At 40.9% G+C, this 22,193-nt stretch overlaps 1 protein-coding gene across 1 annotated transcript in view; it reads left to right on the top strand.

Moving 5' to 3' along the window:
* Window positions 1-22,193, top strand: part of PCSK2 (proprotein convertase subtilisin/kexin type 2) — a 264,000-nt gene that overhangs the window by 178,941 nt on the left and 62,866 nt on the right. The window contains exon 6 of the mRNA XM_033185549.1: window positions 9,653-9,729. Coding sequence (XP_033041440.1) covers window positions 9,653-9,729 — 77 coding nt within the window. The remainder of the gene's footprint in view (window positions 1-9,652; window positions 9,730-22,193) is intronic.

The following is a 22,193-nucleotide window of genomic DNA, read 5'->3' as shown; positions in this document are numbered from 1 at the left end:
ACTGGAAAAGGCAATGTCTGAATGCATTTCTGCCAAGATGTGAATGGTTTATCAAAATCAATTTCTTCCTGTGGAAGAGTTTAGGCGGAAGGGGAGGAGAGAAAGCAAGAGAAGATTATAACAGGGAGGCTATGGATGCAGAAAGGAGAAGCGGGGAACCACAGGCAAACCTGCCACCCATTTCACAAATAAAAGAATCAGTGTGGGCTGGATGCAGTGTCTCCCAATACTTTAGGAGACCAAGGAGGGAGGACTGCTTGAGGCCAGGAGTTTGAGACCAGCCTGGGCAACACAGTGAAACTCTGTCTTTACAATTTTTTTAATTAGCCAGGCATGATGGCACACACCTGTAGTTTCAGCTACTCAGGAGGCTGAGGCAGGAAGATTACTTGAGCCCAGGAGTTGGAGGCTGCAGTGAGGTGTGATTGTGCCATTGTACTCTAGCCTGGGTTACAGAGTGAGACCCTGTCTCCAAAAAGAAAAAAAAGACAAAATGCAGATTCAGCTGAGACTCGGCATTTCTGACAAGTTCTCAGGTAATGTCAGTGCTACTGGTACACAGACCACACTTTAAGCCACAAGAAGGCTAGGATATGAGGTATTAACAAAGGTGTTAGCTCAGTGGTTCTCAACCTGGACTATCCATCAGAACCACCAAAAGAGGTTTTGTTGAGTTTGTTGGTGGTTTTTATTAAAAACTACTGATGCCCAAGGCCCACCCCAGATCAGTTAAGTCAGAATCTAGGAATGGCTCAATTATTTGTATTTCTAAAAGCTCTCTAGGTGATTCTCTCGTGCAGCTTCAGTTAGGAACCACTGTTAGCTGATAACCAAAGGTGCTGTTAAAAATTCCATAATAATATATTAGCTCATGAAGGCTAATGAGATACCCCAGCTAAGGGCATCTTCCTCTGCAGTAGCAGCTTGCTATTTTACAATGGGAGCAAGCAGTTGGTGCTCAATACATTTGTTCAGTGAAAACAAAAAGGGATTGACTGAATGCATGAACGAATGGAAATGTTTGAAGTCAACAGTCTATAGAATGAAAAGGATTACAGCCCTAATGTCAAAATGACAAGTGCCAGGATGGGTATTTAAAGACAGATCGTCTTTTCCATCACTCTTTCAAATACCCCACAGAAGTACTTAAATCTTGGCCCACTTTTAAAGCTGACTTTGTTAATAACTGAAGGAGTCAAAGTCACAAATTTTCCACACCATTACTTTATTCCAGTGTTTCCCAAACCAACCATCAGTCGCTATACACCTTTGCAATTTTTGCTACTGGTGTTATTATTTACCTAGTATGTTTCTTTAAATTGACTCACTTTTTAACATAAACAAATGTATTTTAAAGGGAAACTATAAATCACTATTTCAAATAGAAAAGCAACTAATATTCCATGACATCAGTAGAATTGACTGTCAAAATAAATGCAATGTAAGCAACTGAAGCAGGATGTTTCTGCCTGCCAATGCTTGCCTCTGTCAGATAAGAAGAAGGATTAACAAGTATAGAGAGGTGTTAAAGCTATGGGGGCACTTAGCAGAGACTTTGTCACTGGCATAATAAGAAGGATTGCAGGAGTGTTTTGCAAGGAACCACAGTCCTGCCGTGCGATGCCATGTTATTTAACATGGAAAGAAGGCACCACATGTAAGCATCTCATGGCATTTTCAGTCATTGATTGTCAAACTGTACTCAGAAACCCAGGGGCCACCAGAGAGTGTTGAAGAGGCTCTAGAAAAAAGAGGAAGTATTTCAGATTCTGAGGAATTCAGTCACCAGTGTTATTTGTCTTATAGACAGCATGATTTTTATTTTTTTTGAAAATCCTACTTCTATAAGGAACAGCATAATCAACAGAGAACAGAGAAACAGGTTGAACCCTACTGTTGAAATCAGGAGAATTAACTTTCTCATTGGAGGCATATTTGCTGATTTAGCCCTCAAAGGTCTTGTATCAACCTTGGAAGAGACAACTAAATAAAACCATGTTATTAAAAAAATGAATGGACCATACAAAATAAGACATGTGCTCCCCTAGCCCTTTAAAGTATGACCCTCTGTGGGAGGTTAAATTATTAGCTAAAATAGCTAAAGGTATATACTTGGATTTAAGCAGAATGATCCACTAATGTTCTAGGAAGTAAATGCACTAACTTACTCTTTTTTATTTGCTAGGTATTTATTTTTCTTTTAAACAATGCATGCAGTAGAATATGATGAATATAATTCTGATGCAGAAAAGCAAAATTGCACACTTAGGAGAGAGGCCTCTGGAGCCAGACTTCCTGGTCTAAATCCCTGCTCTGCCCTTCATCATCTGTGTAACCTTCGGCTGAATATTCAACCTCTCTGTGCCTACGCTTCCCTGCTTATGGGATGAGGATGACAATAAGGGTATTACCCACACAAGGACATCATAAGGATGAGTAACGCATACAAAATATCTAAGAGTCCCTTATACAAAATACGCACTTGATATGTGTTACCTGATGTCATTATGGTTAAAAAAAATTACACAAAATGTTATGCAATGAAAACTAAGCCTTCCTTCCACCCTAGACCCCACGCCTCTCCCCAGGCAAAGCACTATAAAAAGACTCTTGTGTTTCTTCCCAGAACTACTGCATACTTACCAGCAAGTCCATCCCTCTCTTCTATGCAAATGGGAGCCCACTATACACTCTATTCTACATATTGCCTTTTTTGCTTAATAACATTTCTTGGGAATGAGTTCACTGCCAGTTTCATATCTCATTCTTTGCCAGAGCTGCGGAGTTTTGCATCATATGGGTGCACCAGAATTTCTTTAACTCATCCATAGTGTTGGAGATTTAGGTTGTTTCTAATATTTTACTATTACAATCACTGCTGGAACGAATATATTTAAATATACATCTTTCATTTATATGCAGGTCTGTCTTTAGGGTAGAGCCTTAGAGGTGGAATTGCTGGGTCAAACAGTCCATTCATTTTTATTTTGATAGATATTGCCAAATTTCTCCTCAAAGAGATTGTGCCAACTTCCGCACCAACCAACCACATACAGAAGCACCTGTGTCCCCTCATTCTCAAAATAATATTTCAAATACATCAACAAGATATACAAGCTAATCAAGTTTTTTTAGTCTGTTTGAGCTGATATAACAAAATATCTTAGACTGAGTAATTTATAAACAACAGAAATCTATTGGCTACAGTTCTGGAGGCCAGAATTCCAAGACCAAGGTGCCAGCAGATTTGGTGTCTGGTGAAGGCCTGTTCCTCATATACAAGGCCTTCCTGCCACATCTTCACATAGCAGAAAGGTTAAACAGGCTCCTTCAGACCTCTTTTATAAGGGCACTAATCCCATTCATGAGGGCTCCACCCTCATGACCTAATTACCTCCCAAGGACCCCACCTCTTAATACAAACACAATGGGGTTTATATTTCAACATATGAATTTTGGAGGGACACCAACATTCAGACTATGGCACCGAGGAATGCTATTGTATTGAAACAGTTATCAAAAGATTGAAATTTTGCATTTGTGAAGTGCTAACATATGTCCTTTATTAATGCATCAAATAACAAAATGTAGTGGCAGGTAGGGGTGTACTGAAAAGATACTTTTTAGCATACCGGCAACAACCCTAATGTGCAATGAAGATACGTATTGATGATATGCTCACAGGTACTGCTAATAATATTGTGGTTTGTACTTCCTATTCATAACTGAAGGAAATGCTTGATTTGAGGTGGTGGCTAGTGCAAATAAAGATATAAATTTTTCTACCCAAGTTTTAGAGCCTATCTTGGAGCCAGCTCTTAGAGCTTCATTCCAATGAAGGGCAGCTTATTTTTAATATATCAGGTCAGCACCAGGAATTTATGCTTTTAGAGAAGCTCTTAAAATGCATGTGTGGGAATCAGCCTCTATCTAGCCTAATACACGCTTCATTGGCCTTCTAAAATAGCAAGCCGAGCAAGAAGACATAGGCAAAGATCACTCTAAAGATGCCTTCCGGAGGTGTTTGCCTCGGCTGTTACTTAGAGCAACTGTTCGCTCCTTCCTGCAATACAGCTGCGCTCCTCCACCACAGGGTTTTGGAAAATATCAATTAAATAAGAGATTTTTAAACACCTCTGAAAAAGATAAAGGCATCTTTTTAATTTGGGGCACCCTATTAGCCATTAAGAATTAATGTTGTTATCTCCTTATCTGTTTAGTGCTTAGAACCTCTCCCAAGTCTGCTGATAATGGTGGCAATGAGAGCCAAAGGATGGAGCTGCTTAGCTCTGGAAAATACTGGCCAGGCACATGCCTATAATCCCAGCACTTTGGGAGGCTGAGGCAAGCAGATCACTTGAGGTCTGCAGTTCGAGACCAGCCTGGCCAAAATGGCGAAACCCCTTCTCTACTAAAAAAATACAAAAATTAGCCAGGCATAGTGGCACACCTGTAATCCCAGCTACTCAGGAGGCTGAGGCAGGAGAATCACTTGAACCCTAGGGGCAGAAGTTGCTGTGAGCTGAAATTATGCCCCTGCACTCAAGCCTGGGCAACAGAGCAAGACTCTGTCTCAAAAAAAAAAAAAGCCAGGCATGGTGACTCACGCTTGAAATCTCAGCACTTTGGGAGGCCAAGGCGGGCGGATCACGAGGTCAGGAGATCGAGACCATCTAGCTAACACAGTGAAACCCCGTCTCTACTAAAAATACAAAAACAAAACTAGCCAGACGTGATGGCGGGCACCTGTAGTCCCAGCTACTCAGGAGGCTGTGGCACAAGAATGGCGTGAACCTGGGAGGTGGAGCTTGCAGTGAGCCGAGATCGTGCCACTGCACTCTAGCCTGGGTGACAGAGCGACACTCCGTCTCAAAAAAAAAAAGAAAAAGAAAAAGAAAAAAGAAAATAAAAGAAAAAAGAAGGAAAGAAAATGTCAAATGTCCAGCCACCCAGGACACAGCTGAGTGGCCTGACCGTTCAATTGTATCACTCCTCTGATCTGGAGAGTGCTCCAGTGACTACAGAAGTTGCTAGAATTTCCAGAAGCAAGAAGAAAGTGATGGGGGAAAGTGTTAAATCCACAATGGGAGAACACTGTGTCCCTGGAAAATGATATGACCCTGGCAACCTTAGGAGTATGGAAGAAAGATTTCAAACAAATTTCTGACTATGTATCTTTTTCTAAATTTTTTGAATGCTGAAGAAATGTTAAATTTCATTAAGCTTTACAGCCAGATTTAATACAGACATAAATCCCTTTAATGTTCGTTTCAGTCAAAAGTGAGCTGAACATTATCGTTAAACCGGTGCATGTGGGAGAAGTATTTGAGGAAAATCAAAATAGGCACAGTTGGGAACATTAAGCCATGGCCATATTAGATGCAAGTAGGCGCAATAGCAAAATTCTTTAGGCTCTAATGGACTAGGCTATTTTGCTTCTCAGTTTTCATACAGATGAGCTTTGTTCTGGGGCAATTTGGTTGCAGTTTGAGAGTCTATCCGGAGAAGCTCATTTCTCTTTCATTAGTCCATGAGCTCAGCGCAATTTCAGCTAATACTGTTACACAGCTCCTAGCTGGGTTATTTGGTTAAATGCCTTCAGGGAAAGTAGCAAGACAGAATAAAAGGACAAATGCGATGTGGTTTCTTGTTCTGAGTTCCTGGAGCTGTGGAATTACATTGGCAGTTAATCATACGCCACGTCGTACTCGTGATCATAAACTCCTATTATTTGAGGTGTTATTCAAATCTTATATTATTTGATGTTGTTTCACAAGAAACGTCTTCTGTGGCACAATTTACTTGAGGTCGGGTTTGCATACAACTATAACCATAGAGACCTGTTTCTTGTCAGGGACATGTTAGTAGGTATATAGTGCCATTTGTGTGAAATTGAAAATGGCATTCCCTACTGGTGGGTGAACTGCAAGACAGCACCCTCTCTCTGGGCAAATTAGAACAGGTGTCCCCTTCTGGGTGGACAAATGAGCAAAAAGCAGCCCCTCCGGGTTGACCAATTCTTTTTTAAAGCCTCCTCCACCTTGGGGTGTGGGGGTGGTACACATGGCTTGGTAAGTCCAATGCAGACCCTAGTTGCTCCCTGTGGGCAGGAACCCCTGGTGCGATGCACAACCTGCACAACTGTACATGACAGCCCTGATTACAGAAACCATTTTCACAATTTTGTAGTTGGACCACAGAGTTTGCCCCTCAGTACTCTAAAAAAATCTGTTCAATCACATCAGTGGATGTCCATATTAAATACATTAGCCTTCTTTCTTATGGCAAGTAACTGCCACTCTCTGCCAAGGGCAGTGTTCTAATCTTGGAAACAAACAGGACACTCTTAGGTGGAAAAACAGAAAAACTAGAGGACGGTGACCCCTAGGGGCTTGACCAATGGTGGGCAGTGGAGTGGTGGAAACCATGGTGGCACCTCTTCACCATCGCAGTGTAATGCTCTCCTCGGCCTCCATCAGTACCCGGTGAGCTGAGGCCCAGTATCTGCCGGATAACCCACCTTTGACTAGCATGAGACACAAGAGGAGCAAGATTCAAACTCCCAACAAGATACTCAACTAGTTCATACCAGATTCAGTGGCTATAGCCCAGGAGAGAACAGGGTATGGGACATGTATGTCTCAGAGCAAAGAAATCTGCCCAGAAAGACAAAGACTGAGTGAGATGCTATAGTGTGGGCTATCAGAGGGCAGCCTGGGAGCCCAAGAGGCCTAGGATATTAGTCAGGGATTAGTAAACTCTTTCCAATAAAAAGCCACATGGTAAATACTTTAGGCTTTATGGGCTTTTGTCACATCTACTTATCTCTGCTGTTAGAGTGCAAAAGCAGTGACAGGCAATTCATAAATAAATGGATGTGACTGCATTCCAGTACAACTTTACTTACAAAAACAGGCCATGGGCTGATTTAGCCGGTGGGCCGTATTTTGTGACCTTTGCTGTAGGTAATCAAAGAAAGAGGACACAACAGGAGAAGTCAGAGGTGAGGCATTGCCCATATTGCGTGGGGCAACGTGCTTGCCAGCTTACATCCCTTGCTTCATTTTATCCTCACAGCAACTAACTAGTAACAGTTTTACCACCTACATTTTGAAGATGAAGAAACTACAGTTTCTAAAAAATAGGAAAATTTCCAAGGTCAAAAACAGCCTCATTTCAAAACCAAGTATGTTTGACTTGAGTGCCTCTTTTCCTTTCCCTACATCAAGCTGGGACCTGCGACATATTTGTCTAGGGCAGCCCAGCAAGGGAAGCCCATTGATCATATGGATGGCAGTACCAGGGCCAGGTGCAATCTCAGAAGCTTCTCTGTGGATGTAAAAGCAATGGGCACAGCCACCATTGGCTGCCGGAGCTCCCACCTCTCTCATCACCAGCCTTCCAGATAGACAAGCCCCAAATCTGAAAGGTGTCATCCGTGGGCCTGAGTCTTTGATAGCCAGGCAATTACAGCACCTCATATGTAAAATCCAGAGGAATCTGTGAATATAATAAGTGATTGTCCTTTCTTAGCGTGGTGCAGGCCATCTGTTTGAAAAGTACACACTGCCAACAATGCCAAGTTGTAATTATTAAACTTTCTAGCTAAGAGCAAGTCTCATCTTTCTTTCTAATTATGCATTCAAATATTCAGAAATTAAGCCTTAGAATTATTAAATACAAGGGATCGGTTATTTCCCCCGTGCATTAAACTTTTAGAAGAGAACATGAGCCATCATCAGAAGTTTCTTCCAGAAATAACTCCCAGAGAAGCCCTGAGGTCAGCTTGGAATCAACCCAACCTTCTCACTTTCGGTGTGATGGTACAATGATAATTCCAGTTCCTAATGATGACTCTGAATCATCTCACTCCTGAATCATCAGAGATTAAATTATTTTCACCAAACAGCTAGTATTTTCTAAAGCAGGAAAATCGACCAAAGGATTTCAGTAAAAAGTTAGAGAAGTCCAAACAAAGCAAGCATCTGGCAAGCCTTGGTGACCAGAACATTAAATTCACCAAACACCACCTGTTCCAAATGTCCATGTTAATGGCAATTATAGAAAACTCCAGTATCATTCAAGGCCAGTTTAACTTATTCCTGTACACAAATAACTTTATGGGAGACAGCATTGCAATTCAAATCAATAAATGACTCTGTTTGGCTGTAGAAGCATAAACAGAACCCTTGCAAAATATTGTTCCTCCTTGCTAGAAACCATTTGATTTTTAGCCAGAAAACATACAGCCATACAGCCAAACAAGAATAACAACTGTTTGCCTTCCTTAATGTTCAGTGTAGACTGTTACCCAAGGAATTAAGCATTAGTCATCAAAAATTAATTGCAAAGGCAACAAAATAATTGGGGTTCCTGAGTTATCATCCATTTCAACATTCAGAGGCCAATTTGACCCCAGACAATACACTGTCTTTCTTCTTGTTATAAAAGATGTCTCAGAGTTCTGAGGGTTCTCTGCTGTAAACTCTGCTCTCAGAACTCTCCAGGTCCTCCTTCCAACCCCCGCCACGTCCGGCCAAACTATCTTCCCAGAGTCAGGAGCAGAGCCAAGAGCATCACCCAGGCAGACCCTGGTGATAATTATCAGCCCAAAAGATAAGCCCAAGTGGAAAGTTTGAGAAGCCAGTCATTCAAGCAGCAGCTACAAAGGGACGGACACTCTCTAGTTTTCCCTCACTGACTTCATTTCCCTCTGCCAGCCTGATAGAAACGTGGTCTCAGTCTGCTCAGGCTTTGCCCCTGCCTCCCTGTCTCCAGAAGTGCCCTCAAGCTTCAAAAGACTCACACAGCCTTCCAGAGAGGGAGACAGGGGCCTAGTGCTGGTTTTCATCATCTCTCCCCTCCAGCTTCTGCAGTAACCCCATTCCCATTGGCCTCGGTGGTCAGTTCACCCAGATCCTGCCTAAACCCTGGATGCTCATTGTCCTGATCACCCGAATGTCCTAGGCCAGCTGGTTCTCAGAGTCACATCTTCACCAACCTCAACCTCTCACAAAATGATTATTACAACTACTGGTGATTTTGTCATCTAAGCAATCAAAACAAAAATTAATGGAGTTAGTGGAGTTGCTCAAAAAGGAATATGTTGGATGACAAAGAATAGTACACTTTTGACCATATGCTGTAGGGCATAAGAGTTCATACAGATACTTATTAAAGTTTGTAATAGTATATTTCTTTGTTCGATCATTCGATTGATGTCTGTCCCCGCAACTAGGCTATAAGTTACATAAGGGCAGGGATGCCACCATTGTATTCCCATACTTAGCAAAGTCTCTGACATATATTGGACTCTTCATGATACTTGTTGAGTGAATAAATGAGGTCAATTGTGGACAACGTCAGGGCCTCGGGCAGGGGTTTAATACCCATAAGGCGAAAGGAAACCAGCCTATGTCAGTCTAAAGGAAGAAGGTGGATGTGAACCTTCCATGTAAAGCAAGGAAACTCTAAAGGCCATCTCACTCCAAGGACACGCTTTGGCTCCAACACAATTTTGTAAGGGTTGGTCCAGTGCAGCACACTAACCCAGCACTCCAGGGAAGACTAGAAACATTTCAAGTATCCCAGCACTTTCCCTTTACTGCGCCTCTGGCTGTACGGACCTAATGAGATGCCTTGTGTTTTTCAGAATGCGGAAGCAAGTTACGACTTCAGCAGCAACGACCCCTATCCTTACCCTCGGTACACAGATGACTGGTTTAACAGGTAAACCGGGACTTGGGAGGGCTCTTTGACTTTAGGCTTCGGAGTTTTGTTTTACTTTGTTTTGTTTCAGGCTTGACTACCACCAGCAAAATAATCCCCTTGCTTCATTAAATTATATTGTGATTTTTCTTCTTAGTGGCTACATTCTCTAAAGTGGAATTTTTAATATTACAATCTTCCTTTAGAATAATCTTTTGACTGTTTTGTTCTGCTGAACTTGAAATTATTTGCCACTTTAATCCATTAAAGAAAAAAGGAAATAGAAATAAGAAGTTCTTTCTCAACCCATTACAAGGTGATTTAAAACATGCTGATTTCGCTTTATATGTTTTAGCTACTGTAGAGAAGTGTTTTGCTCCATGGGTCTGTGTCTATGTGTTTTTGAAAAGTATTCTGTTCATTTTCTACTATAATCTCATGGAGTCCCTTTCAACAAAACACTAAGTGTGATTGGCAGAGGTTTGAAGTATTGCGTAGGATAAAGATCCTGTGATGTCAAACTACCCAAACAGTCTATCCAAGAGAATAATTTTCCTTCAGCCTGTTTTGCCACTAAACATGGAAATGTGGTCTCTTTTTTCTTCAGGTAAACATTTTGCTTAAATGGTTAATTACATATAAGAGACATGAAGAAATAAAGATATGCAGCTTGTTCAATCAATGAAAGAATACTCTAATTTTTAAACCTAGTGTTTCCCTGTTATTGATGTCCTTGGGTGAAGTTCATAAAAACATATGAACTTCAATTAGTTGTATAAAAATATATGATGTGCAGAGCACTTTACCCATTTTTTTTTTATTTCTCATGGCACTCTAAGTAGTAGATAAAACAAATGTTGTCATTTTCAGTTTAGTGATAAGTAAACAGGCTCAGAAGGGTTGAAGGGCTTCCTTAGTCAAACAATTAAAATTCAAGTCAAAGCCAAGATTAGCCCCATGCTTCAAATTGTTTCCAAATCCACATCTGTACTATTCTTTGCTAAGTATCATTTGTATTATTTGATACAGGAAGCATGACCAGACTATGTTCAGGGGTAGAGCCTCAGCAGACAGGAAGCTTAGATTCTGTCTCTAAAGTTAGCAAGTTGACCTGAGACCCCTTAGTCTCATCAGGAGTTGACACGGGGTACACAGGTTCTGGGTAGAAATGCAGAAAAGAAGAAAAAAGAAAATAAAGTTTAATTTTGTAGTATTTTGTAAAGATCATTGCTGATGTCAGATAGCACACTTCATTCTCTAACCATGTCACCTGCAACCTGAAAATGAAATGCAATGCTTGGAGGTGTGTGTTTGGAGTATGAGAATGTATAAAAAAGGTCTGAAAACTTTTGGCATGAAGTGTGTTTTACCTCTATTACTTCTAACCCTAGATCCTAGCATATCTTTAGCAAATAAACCATTTCAGACACAAGAATGTGAAGTTACCAAATGCATGCCGTTAAACTGGGGTTTAGACAGAATTGGCAATGGCTATCCAGAACATGGTGCTGAGAAGAGCTATGAGAGGGTCTGGCTTCAGCAGGATTGATTACCAACTGTCCGCATGAATATCAGAAAGTGCAGTGGCAACACATCCACTGGCTACTTGCTATCTTTCTGTAGCTAGTAGGTACTAAATTAGTCTTTGATGGATTGATATAAGCACAAAAATATAACCAATGGAATTATTTTCTCCCAATCTCATTTTCTGAACCCAAACAAAATCTGCCCTAGCCAAATCTTCCTGGGCAAGGTGCTGTAAAAATACTCCTTAAAAAAAAAAACTAAAAGGTTCCATTACAAGATGGCCAAATAGGAACAGCTCTGGTCTGCAGCTCCCAACATGATTGACACAGATGATAGGTAATTTCTGCATTTCCAACTGAGGTACCTGGTTCATCTCATTGGGACTGGTTGGACAGTGGGTGCAAGGGGTTAGGGAATTTCCCTTTCCTAGCCAAGGGAAGCAGTGACAGACTGTACCTGGAAAAATGGGACACTTCTGCCCAAATATTGTGCTTTTTCCACAGTCTTAGCAACCAGCAGACCAGGAGATTCTCTCCCATGTCTGGCTTAGCAGGTCCCATGCCCATGGAACCTTGCTCACTGCTAGCACAGCAGTCTGAGATTGACCTACAAGGCAGCAGCCTGGCAGAGGGAGGGGTGTCTGCCATTGCTGAGGCTTGAGTAGGTAAACAAAGTGACTGGGAAGCTCAAACTGGGTGGAGGCCACCACAGTTCAGCAAGGTCTACTGCCTCTATAGACTCCACCTCTGTGGGCAGGACATAGCTGAACAAAAGGCAGCAGAAGCTTCTGTAGACTTAAACGTCCCTGTCTGACATCTCTAAAGAGAGCAATGGTTCTCCCAGCATGGCATTTGAGCTCTGAGAATGGACAGACTGCCTCCTCAAGTGGGTCTCTGACCCCCATGTAGCCTAACTGGGAGAGATCTCCCAGGAGGTGCCAACAGAGAGCTCATACAGGCAGGTGCCCCTCTAGGATGAAGCTTCAAGAGGAAGAATCAGGCAGCAATATTTGCTGTTCTGCAATATTTGCTGTTCTGCAGCCTCCGCTGGTGATACCCAGGCAAACAGGGTCTGGAGTGGACCTCCAGCAAACTCCAGCAGACCTGCAGCTGAGGGACCTGACTGTTAGAAGGAAAACTAACAAACAGAAAGGAATAGCATCAACATCAAGAAAAAGGACATCCACAACAAACCCCCATCTGTAGGTCACCAACATCAAAGACCAAAGGTAGATAAAACCACAAATATGGGTAGAAACCAGAGCAGAAAATCTGAAAATTCTAAAAACCAGAGGGCCTCTTCTCCTCCAAAGGATTGTAGCTCCTCGACAGCAACAGAACAAAGCTGGATGGAAAATGACTTTGACGAGTTGACAGAAGTAAGCTTCAGAAGGTCAGTAAAAACAAACTTCTCCAAGCTAAAGGAGCATATTCTAACCCATTGCAAGGAAGCTAAAAACCTTGAAGAAAGGTTAGACAAATGCCTAACTAGAATAAAGTGTAGAGAAGACCTTAAATGACCCGATGGAGCTGAAACCCACAGCACAAGAACTTCATGACGCATGCAAAAGCTTCAATAACCAATTCACTCAAGTGGAAGAAAGGGTATCCGTGATTGAAGATCAAATTAATGAAATAAAGCGGGAAGACAAGGTTAGAGAAAAAAAAGTAAAAAGAAATCAACAAACCCTCCAAGAAATATGGGACTATGTGAAAATATCAAATCTACATTTGATTAGTGTACCTGAAAGTGACAGGGAGAATGGAACCAAGTTGGAAAACACTCTTTAGGATATTATCCAGGAGAAGTTCCCCAACCTAGCAAGATAAGCCAACATTCAGATTCAAGAAATACAGAGAATACCACAAAGATAGTCCTCAAGAAGAGGAGCCCCAAGACACATAATTGCCAGATTCATCAAAGTTGAAATGAAGGAAAAAATGTTAAGGGCAGCTAGAGAGAAAGGTCGGGTTATCCAAAAAGGGAAACCCATCAGACTAACAGCAGACCTCTCGGCAGAAACTCTACAAGCCAGAAGAGAGTGGGGGCCAATATTCAACGTTCTTAAAGAAAAGAATTTTCAACCCAGAATTTCATATCCAGCCAAACTAAGCTTCATCAGTGAAGGAGAAATAAAATCCTTTACAGACAAGCAAATGCTGAGAGATTTTGTCACCACCAGGCCTGCCTTACAAGAGCTCCTGAAGGAAGCACTAAACATGGAAAGCAACAACCAGTACCAGCCACTGCAAAAACATGCCAAATTGTAAAGACCATTGATGCTATGAAGAAACTGCATCAACTAACGAGCAAAATAACCAGCTAATATCATAATGACAGGATCAAATTCACAGGTAACAATATTAACCTTAAATGTAAATGTGCTAAATGCCCCAATTAAAAGACACAGACAGGCAAATTGGATAAAGAGTCAAGACCCATCAGTGTGCCGTGTTCAGGAGACCCATCTCACATGCAGAGACACACATAGGCTTGAAATAAAGGGACAGAGACAGATCTACCAAGCAAAAGAAAAGGAAAAAAAAAAAAAAGCAAGAGTTGCAATCCTAGTATCTGATAAAACAGACTTTAAACCAACAGAGATCAAAAGAGACAAAGAAGGCCTTTACATAATGGTAAAGGGATCAATTCAACAAGAAGAGCTAACTATCCTAAATATATATGCACCCAATACAGGAGCACCCAGATTCATAAAGCAAGTCCTTAGAAACCTGCAAAGAGACTTAGACTCCCACACAACAATAATGGGAGATTTTAACACCCCACTGTCAATATTAGACAGAACAATGAGACAGAAGGTTAACAAGGATATTGAGGACTTGAACTCAGCTCTGGACCAAGCGGAACTAATAGACATCTACAGAACTCTCCACCCCAAATCAACAGAATATACATTCTTCTCAGCATCACATCACACTTATTCCAAAATTGACCACATAATTGGAAGTAAAGCACTCCTGAGCAAATGTAAAATAACAGAAATCACAACAAACTGTCCCTCAGACCACAGTGCAATCAAATTAGAACTCAGGATTAAGACACTCACTCAAAACCACACAACTACATGGAAACTGAACAACCTGCTCCTGAATGACCACTGAGTACATAATGAAATGAAGGCAGAAATAAAGACATTCTTTGAAACCAATAAAAACAAAGACATAACATACCAGAATCTCTGGGACACATTTAAAACAGTGTGTAGAGGGAAATTTATAGCAGTAAATGCCCACAAGAGAAAGCAGGAATTATCTAAAGTCGACACCCTAACATCACAATTAAAAGAACTAGAGAAGCAAGAGCAAACAAATTCAAAAGCTAGCAGAAGGAAAGAAATAACGAAGATCAGAGCAGAACTGAAGGAGACAGCGACACAAAAAAACCCTTCAAAAAAATCAATGAATCCAGGAGCTGGTTTTTTGAAAGGATCAACAAAATTGATAGACCACGAGCAAGACTAATAAAGAAGAAAAGAGAGAAGAATCAAATAGACACACTAAAAAATGATAAAGGGGATATCACCACTGATCCCACAGAAATACAAACTACCATCAGAGAATACTATAAACACCTCTACACAAATAAACTAGAAAATCTGGAAGAAATTGACAAATTCCTGAACACAAACACCATCCCAAGACTAAACCAGGAAGAAGTTGAATCTCTGACTAGACCAATAACAGGCTCTGAAATTGAGGCAATAATTAATAGCATACCAACTAAAAAAAGGCCAGGACCAGATTGATTCACAGTCAAATTCTACCAGAGGTACAAAGAAGAGCTGGTACCATTCCTTCTGAAACTATTCCAACCAACAGAAAAAGGGGGACTCTTCCCTTTTATGAGGCCAGCATCATCCTGATTCCAAAGCCTGGTAGAGACACAACAAAAAAAGAGAATTTTAGACCAATATATCTGATGAACATCGATGTGAAAATCCTCAATAAAATACTGGCAAACCAAATCCAGCAACACATCAAAAAGCTTATCCACCATGACCAAGTCGGCTTCATCCCTGGAATGCAAGGCTGGTTCAACATATGCAAATCAATAAACGTAATCCATCACATAAACAGAACCAACGACAAAAACCACATGATTATCTCAATAGATGCAGAAAAGGCCTTCAACAAAATTCAACAGCCCATCATGCTAAAAACTCTCAATAAACTAGGTATTGATGGAATGTATCTCAAAATAATAAGAGGTATTTATGACAAACCCACAGACAATATCATGCTGAATGGGCAAAAACTGAAAGCATTCCCTTTGAAAACTGGCCCAAGACGAGATGCCCTCTGTCACCACTCCTATTCAACATAGTGTTGCAAGTTCTGCCCAGGGCAATCAGGCAAGAGAAAGAAACAAAGGGTATTCAGATAGGAAAAGAGGAAGTCAAATTGTCCCTGTTTGCAGATGACATGATTGTATATTTAGAGAACTGCATCATCTCAGCCCAAAATCTCTTTAAGCTGATACACAACTTCAGCAAAGTCACAGGGTACAAAAATCAATGTGCAAAAATCACAACCATTTCTATACACCAGTAAGAGACAAACAGAGAGCCAAATCATGAGTGAACATCCATTCACAATTGCTACAAAGAGAATAAAAAGCCTAGGAATCCAATTTACCAGGGATGTGAAGGACCTCTTCAAGGAGAACAACAAACTGCTGCTCAACAAAAGAGGACACAAACAAAAGGAATAACACTCCATGCTCATGGATAGGAAGAATGAATATCATGGAAATGGCCATACAGCCCAAGGTAATTTATAGATTCAATGCCATTCCCATCAATCTACCAATGACTTTCTTCACAGAATTGGCAAAAACTACTTTAAAGTTCATATGGAACTGAAAAAGAGCCCACATTGCCAAGACAATCATAAGCAAAAGGAATAAAGCTGGAGGCATCATGCTACCTGACTTCAAACTATACTACAAGGCTACAGTAACCAAAACAGCATGGTACTGGTACTAAAACAGATATACAGAACAGAACAGAGGCCTCAGAAATAACACCACACATATACAACTACCAGATCTTTGACAAACCAGACAAAAACAAGAAATGGGGAAAGGATTCCCTATTTAATAAATGGTGCTGGGAAAACTGGCTAGCGATATATAGAAAGCTGAAACTGGATTCCTTCCTTATATCTTTTTTTTAATATATATACTTTAAGTTCTAGGGTACATGTGCACAACGTGCAGGTTTGTTACATATGTATACATGTGCCATGTTGGTGTGCTGCACCCATCAACTTGTCAGCACCCACCAACTCATCATTTACATCAGGTATAACTCCCAATGCTATCCCTCCCCCCTGCCCCCTCCCCACAATCAGCCCCGGTGTGTGATGTTCCCCTTCCCGTGTCCAAGTGATCTCATTGTTCACTTCCCACCTATGAGTGAGAACATGCGGTGTTTGGTGTTCTGTTCTTGCAATAGTTTGCTGAGAATGATGGTTTCCAGCTGCATCCATGTCCCTACAAAGGACATGAACTCATCCTTTTTTATGGCTGCATAGTATTCCATGGTGTATATGTGCCACATTTTCTTAATCCAGTCTATCACTGATGGACATTTGGGTTGATACCAAGTCTTTGCTATTGTGGATAGTGTCGCAATAAACATACATGTGCATGTGTCTTTATAGCAGCATGATTTATAATCCTTTGGGTATATACCCAGTAATGGGATGGCTGGGTCATATGGTATTTCTAGTTCTAGATCCTTGAGGAATCGTCATACTGTTTTCCATAATAGTCGAACTAGTTTACAATCCCACCAACAGTGTAAAAGTGTTCCTATTTCTCCACATCTTCTCCAGCACCTGTTGTTTCCTGACTTTCTAATGATTGCCATTCTAACTGGTGTGATGTGGTATCTCATTGTGGTTTTGATTTGCATTTCTCTGATGGCCAGTGATGATGAGCATTTTTTCATGTGTCTGTTGGCTGTATGAATGTCTTCTTTTGAGGAATGTCTGTTCATATCCTTGGCCCACTTTTTGATGGGATTGTTTGTTTTTTTCTTGTAAATTTGTTTGAGTTCTTTGTAGGTTCTGGATATTAGCCCTTTGTCAGATGAGTATTTTCTCCCATTCTGTAGGTTGCCTGTTCACTCTGATGGTAGTTTCTTTTGCTATGCACAAAAATTAATTCAAGATAGATTAAAGACTTAAATGTTAGACCTAAAACTATAAAAGCCCTAGAAGAAAACCTAGGCAATACCACTCAGGACATAGGCATGGGCAAGGACTTCATGACTAAAACACTAAAAGCAATGGCAACAAAAGCCAAAATAGACAAAAGGGATCTAATTAAACTAAAGAGCTTCTGCACAGCAAAATAAACTACCATCAGAGTGAACAGGCAACCTAGAGAATGGGAGAAAATTTTTGCAATCTAACCATCTGACAAAGGGCTGATATCCAGAATCTACAAAGAACTTAAACACTTTACAAGAAAAAAAACAAACAAATCCATCAAAAAGTGGGCAAAGGATATGAACAGACACTCCTCAAAAGAAGACATTTATGTAGCCAACAGACACATGAAAAAATGCTCATCATCATTGGTCATTAGAGAAAATACAAATCGCCGGGCGCGGTGGCTCAAGCCTGTATCCCAGCACTTTGGGAGGCCGAGACGGGCGGATCACGAGGTCAGGAGATCGAGACCATCCTGGCTAACACGGTGAAACCCCGTCTCTACTAAAATACAAAAAACTAGCCGGGCGAGGTGGCGGGCGCCTGTAGTCCCAGCTACTCTGGAGGCTGAGGCAGGAGAATGGCGTAAACCGGGAGGCGGAGCTTGCAGTGAGCTGAGATCCGCCACTGCACTCCAGCCCGGGCGACAGAGCAAGACTCCGTCTCAAAAAAAAAAAAAAAAAAAAAAAAAAAAAAAAAAGAGAAAATACAAATCAAAACCACACTGAGATGCCATCTCATGCCAGTTAGAATGGTGATAATTAAAAAGTCAGGAAACAACAGATGCTGGAGAGAATGTGGAGAAATAGGAACACTTTTGCACTGTTGGTAGGACTTAAACTAGTTCAACCATTGGGGAAGACAGTGTGGCAATTCCTCAGGGATCTAGAACTAGAAATACTATTTGACCCAGTGATCCCATTACTGGGTATATACTCAAAGGATTATAAATCATGCTACTATAGAGACACATGCACACGTACGTTTATTGTGGCACTATTCACAATAGCAAAGACTTGGAACAAACCCAAATGTCCATCAGTGATAGACCGGATTAAGAAAATGTAGCACATATACATCATGTAATACTATGCAGCCATAGAAAGGATGAGTTCATGTCCTTTGCAGGGACATGGACAAAGCTGGAAACCATCATTCTCAGCACACCATCACAAGGACAGAAAACCAAACACCATATGTTCTCACTCGTAGGTGAGTGAGAACACTTGGACACCAGATGGGGAACATCACACACCAGGGCCTGTTGGGGATGGGGGACTGGGGGAGAGATAGCTTTAGGAGAAATATCTCAAGTAAATGGCAAGTTGATGGGTGCAGCAAACCAACATGGCACATATATACCTATGTAACAAACCTGCATGTTGTGCACATGTACCCTAGAACTTAAAGTATAATAATAATTTTAAAGAGAAAATTTTAAAAACTAAGAACACTAAGGAAATGTCTTCTCTCTTAAATATTTCATTTGTAAACTTGTTCTCAAAAGTATAATTTTAAACCAGCTAAAAACCTCCAATTAGGACTAATTAGTGCTTAGGGCAATAAAACTCGTCATTGTCAGTGGTAAGAATTCCCAAGTGTCCAATTACCAGAGACACAGTCATAGTGACTCAGGCGAGCATGATCCCCATGCCTTAGGGAGCCAATGACTAAGACAGAGTGTCCACTTTGACCAGTAAATGGGTGCTTTTCAATTATCAAGTCATTTTCAAAGATTCTCACCCACTATGGCTTGTTATTACAAAGACTGGATGATGCCAGCACTCAAATCACAAGTACTTTCAATACATAACTACCGTTGTAGATGATTATGGGAGGCTGATGGGGTGAAGCGCAAGTCCACAGCACCAGGAGAATCCTTAGTTCAAAACATCACCATCGTCCTGGAGATGATTCCTGCTTGACTGAAGGAGAATTTGAATGAGACGTCTGTTCCATGAGTGTAGGATATGTTTATTTAAAAACCCCTCTGGGATGAAATGATATTATGCCTGATGTTTTCTTCAGTATTACTTATGGCTTGAGGCAGGAGGGAAGAGAATGATTGGAGTATAGAGGCAATAAAATTGGTTATGAGTTAATCATTGTTAAAGCTCTGTGATGAGTACATGGGATTTTACTCTATTTTTGTATATCGTTGATTTTTTTCTAATAACAAGAAGTAAATTTAACAAGCATAGGGCATAAAAAGAGATAATAACAGAACTAGGACTTCAGTTTGGTATCAGGAAACTGTTTTGGTGTGCAAGCTTCCAAGGAGCTTGCAATGTCATATGATTAGGCAACAGATGCCCAAGTTACTACAACGCAAAAATGTAGCCCAGACTAAAATAACACAAGGAGATCTAATGCAAGTTGAACAGTTACTGTATTTAAGGCACTGTTCTGTGTTTTGCATGTATTCATTCAACTAATTATCATAAGAACCTTCTGAAATAGGTATTATGATTTTCACCATTTTGGAAACTGAGGCACAGAGAGGTTAAGTTACTTGTGCAAGGTTACAGGGCTACTAAGAAGTGGAGGCAGGATTTGATGCCAGTGGGTCACCGGTCTAGGATTTTATCTAAGGCAATAGGTAGAGTTGGGAGTAGGGAACAAATGTATCCCAGGGCAAGGACACAATCTGGACAAAGATAGGCTGGCGGGGAGGTGCAGGATATGTTCAGGAGGTAGTCTGGATAACTGCTGTGGGATTTGGAGGCTGGTGCAGAAGGCAGCATTCTAAGAAGGATCCGCAAGTAAGGTGGAACCTAAAAGGGTTGGAAAAGTTGCTAGGATGGTTGGGTCAGAACTGGGCCAGGGGCGTAGATGAGGCTCATTCTCTCATTACACTCAAGATATGCTTCTACTCTCAGAAGCCCCAATGGCCTGGAGCCTGGCACTTGTTCTTGGCTGGCACAGGACCCAGCATGAACCTCCTACCAGCTGTGCAGACACCAAGGCATACCACAGTTTCTTCAGGTGTTTTCTGGGCATGGGCACCAAATCCAATGCCCCACCTCTGTTCAACAGACTTGGGGCTCTTGAGAAATGCTGGCATCAGCATGCCCTGAAACCCCAATATAGGGCTGACATGCTGACCAGCGATAGGCCTGTTGCTATTAACTATTCCAGCCACACTGACTGCCACAAAGGCTAGTTACAACGCAGGAGTAATTGTTCACAGGAAAAGGCAGTGGCTCTCCAGCACGAGATTCTCACTGCTGTGAAAGTAGAAAATAAAATGCACTATAGAGGACACCCAAACAAAGAAGTAAAATGTGCCCCTTGGTTGGGAGACTGAGTTCAATAGCAACAAATCTCTCCTAGGTTTTCCTGACACTTTAAACCATCATCTCATACCGTCTGCACTTACTCGTTGTTTTCCTTTATTAAACTCCAAGCCAAGGGTGCTTTAGGAAAACAAACTTCATACATATGCAGAACTGCTTTTAGGAAATGTGTATATTGGAATAGCTTGCCTTGTGCTTGATTTGCTTTTGTTGGATTATTCCTGTTTAAGCAGAGCATGTGTATTTATTCTACTGTGAACCATTTAATAATTACATGCAGTATCTGAGCTCCAGGGATGAACTTGAAACACAGTTAAGAAATTTTCAAAAAGAGTATAATTTTCTCTTAGCTTGCAATGAGCAAAATACATTTGACCAAACAAAATAATAATAGTAATAGTAACTCAAATTGCAAAAAGGTAGAAAATACACATTTAATGAGCATTGGTAAGGTGCAAAAGAGATAGAATTGATTTGCTGAGAGGTATCAGGATTTAGTACCACATTTTTTTCATTGCTGGCACTCAAAAAATATTGACTGGCTGGTTGATGGATGAGTGGCATACCTTTTCAACCATGGCAAGATGTTGAGTGGCCTTGACATCTGTCCATTTTCAAGCTGCCTGCTGCTCTCAAGGTCTGCAGCCCACGTTTTGTCAATAATCTTGCAGGCCTGCTCGGTTTTAGGTCAATGTTTGGTGATGCATTGCAGATCTGTATTCCATTACTGTGCTGTTGTCCATAAAAATCCCTCTTGCATAGCATTTCTTTGACAGGCATTCACCACTGAAATGTCATCCCTGCCATTGATGATATTTATGAAGCATCAGGGGATGCAGCATACTCTATCTATTAAGCCCTAAACAGTGAGAGATTCTGGGTTAGATGCAATTCTTGGATGCAAAAAGTTTACTATAAATTCAGGAACAGAGAAGACATTTATTACTCAAGCAAACAAAATGGAGGGAAGGAAGATGGATAAATGGAGGCTGAAGAACATTTATCTCTTTGTGAGCTAATGTGATTGATAGCATTAGTTAAACCTTCAAATAAGAAAGGATTTCTGGGATTAACTTTTATTTTCTTATTAAAAGTCATATTTCGTTCTGAAGAACCCTAAACAACAGGCCACAAAAAAATGTGTGAGAAAAATGGCCCTCTCTGGTTGGCTATTTTCACAGTGATGTAAGCTGCTACCTTACCCTGGTGACACTTAATGGTTTCCCTTATGTCTTTATGAACTAATTCTGAAACACCTCCTGGATAATGAAATGCAAACTGCTTTCAAAGACATAGTCTAACTACTTTTCATGTGAGCTTTACGACTACCTCATCAGTCGATATTAGCTCAAAGGTTACTGCTTGTAACAAACCCTTTCTACATCCAAACCAGAGCACAGTGAAATCCAACAGAGTTTAATAT

This window comes from Trachypithecus francoisi, unplaced genomic scaffold, assembly GCF_009764315.1.
Source record: "Trachypithecus francoisi isolate TF-2019V2 unplaced genomic scaffold, Tfra_2.0 Lachesis_group21, whole genome shotgun sequence".
Classification (NCBI taxonomy): Eukaryota; Metazoa; Chordata; class Mammalia; order Primates; family Cercopithecidae; genus Trachypithecus; species Trachypithecus francoisi.
This window is presented reverse-complemented; position numbering and strand designations above follow the sequence as displayed.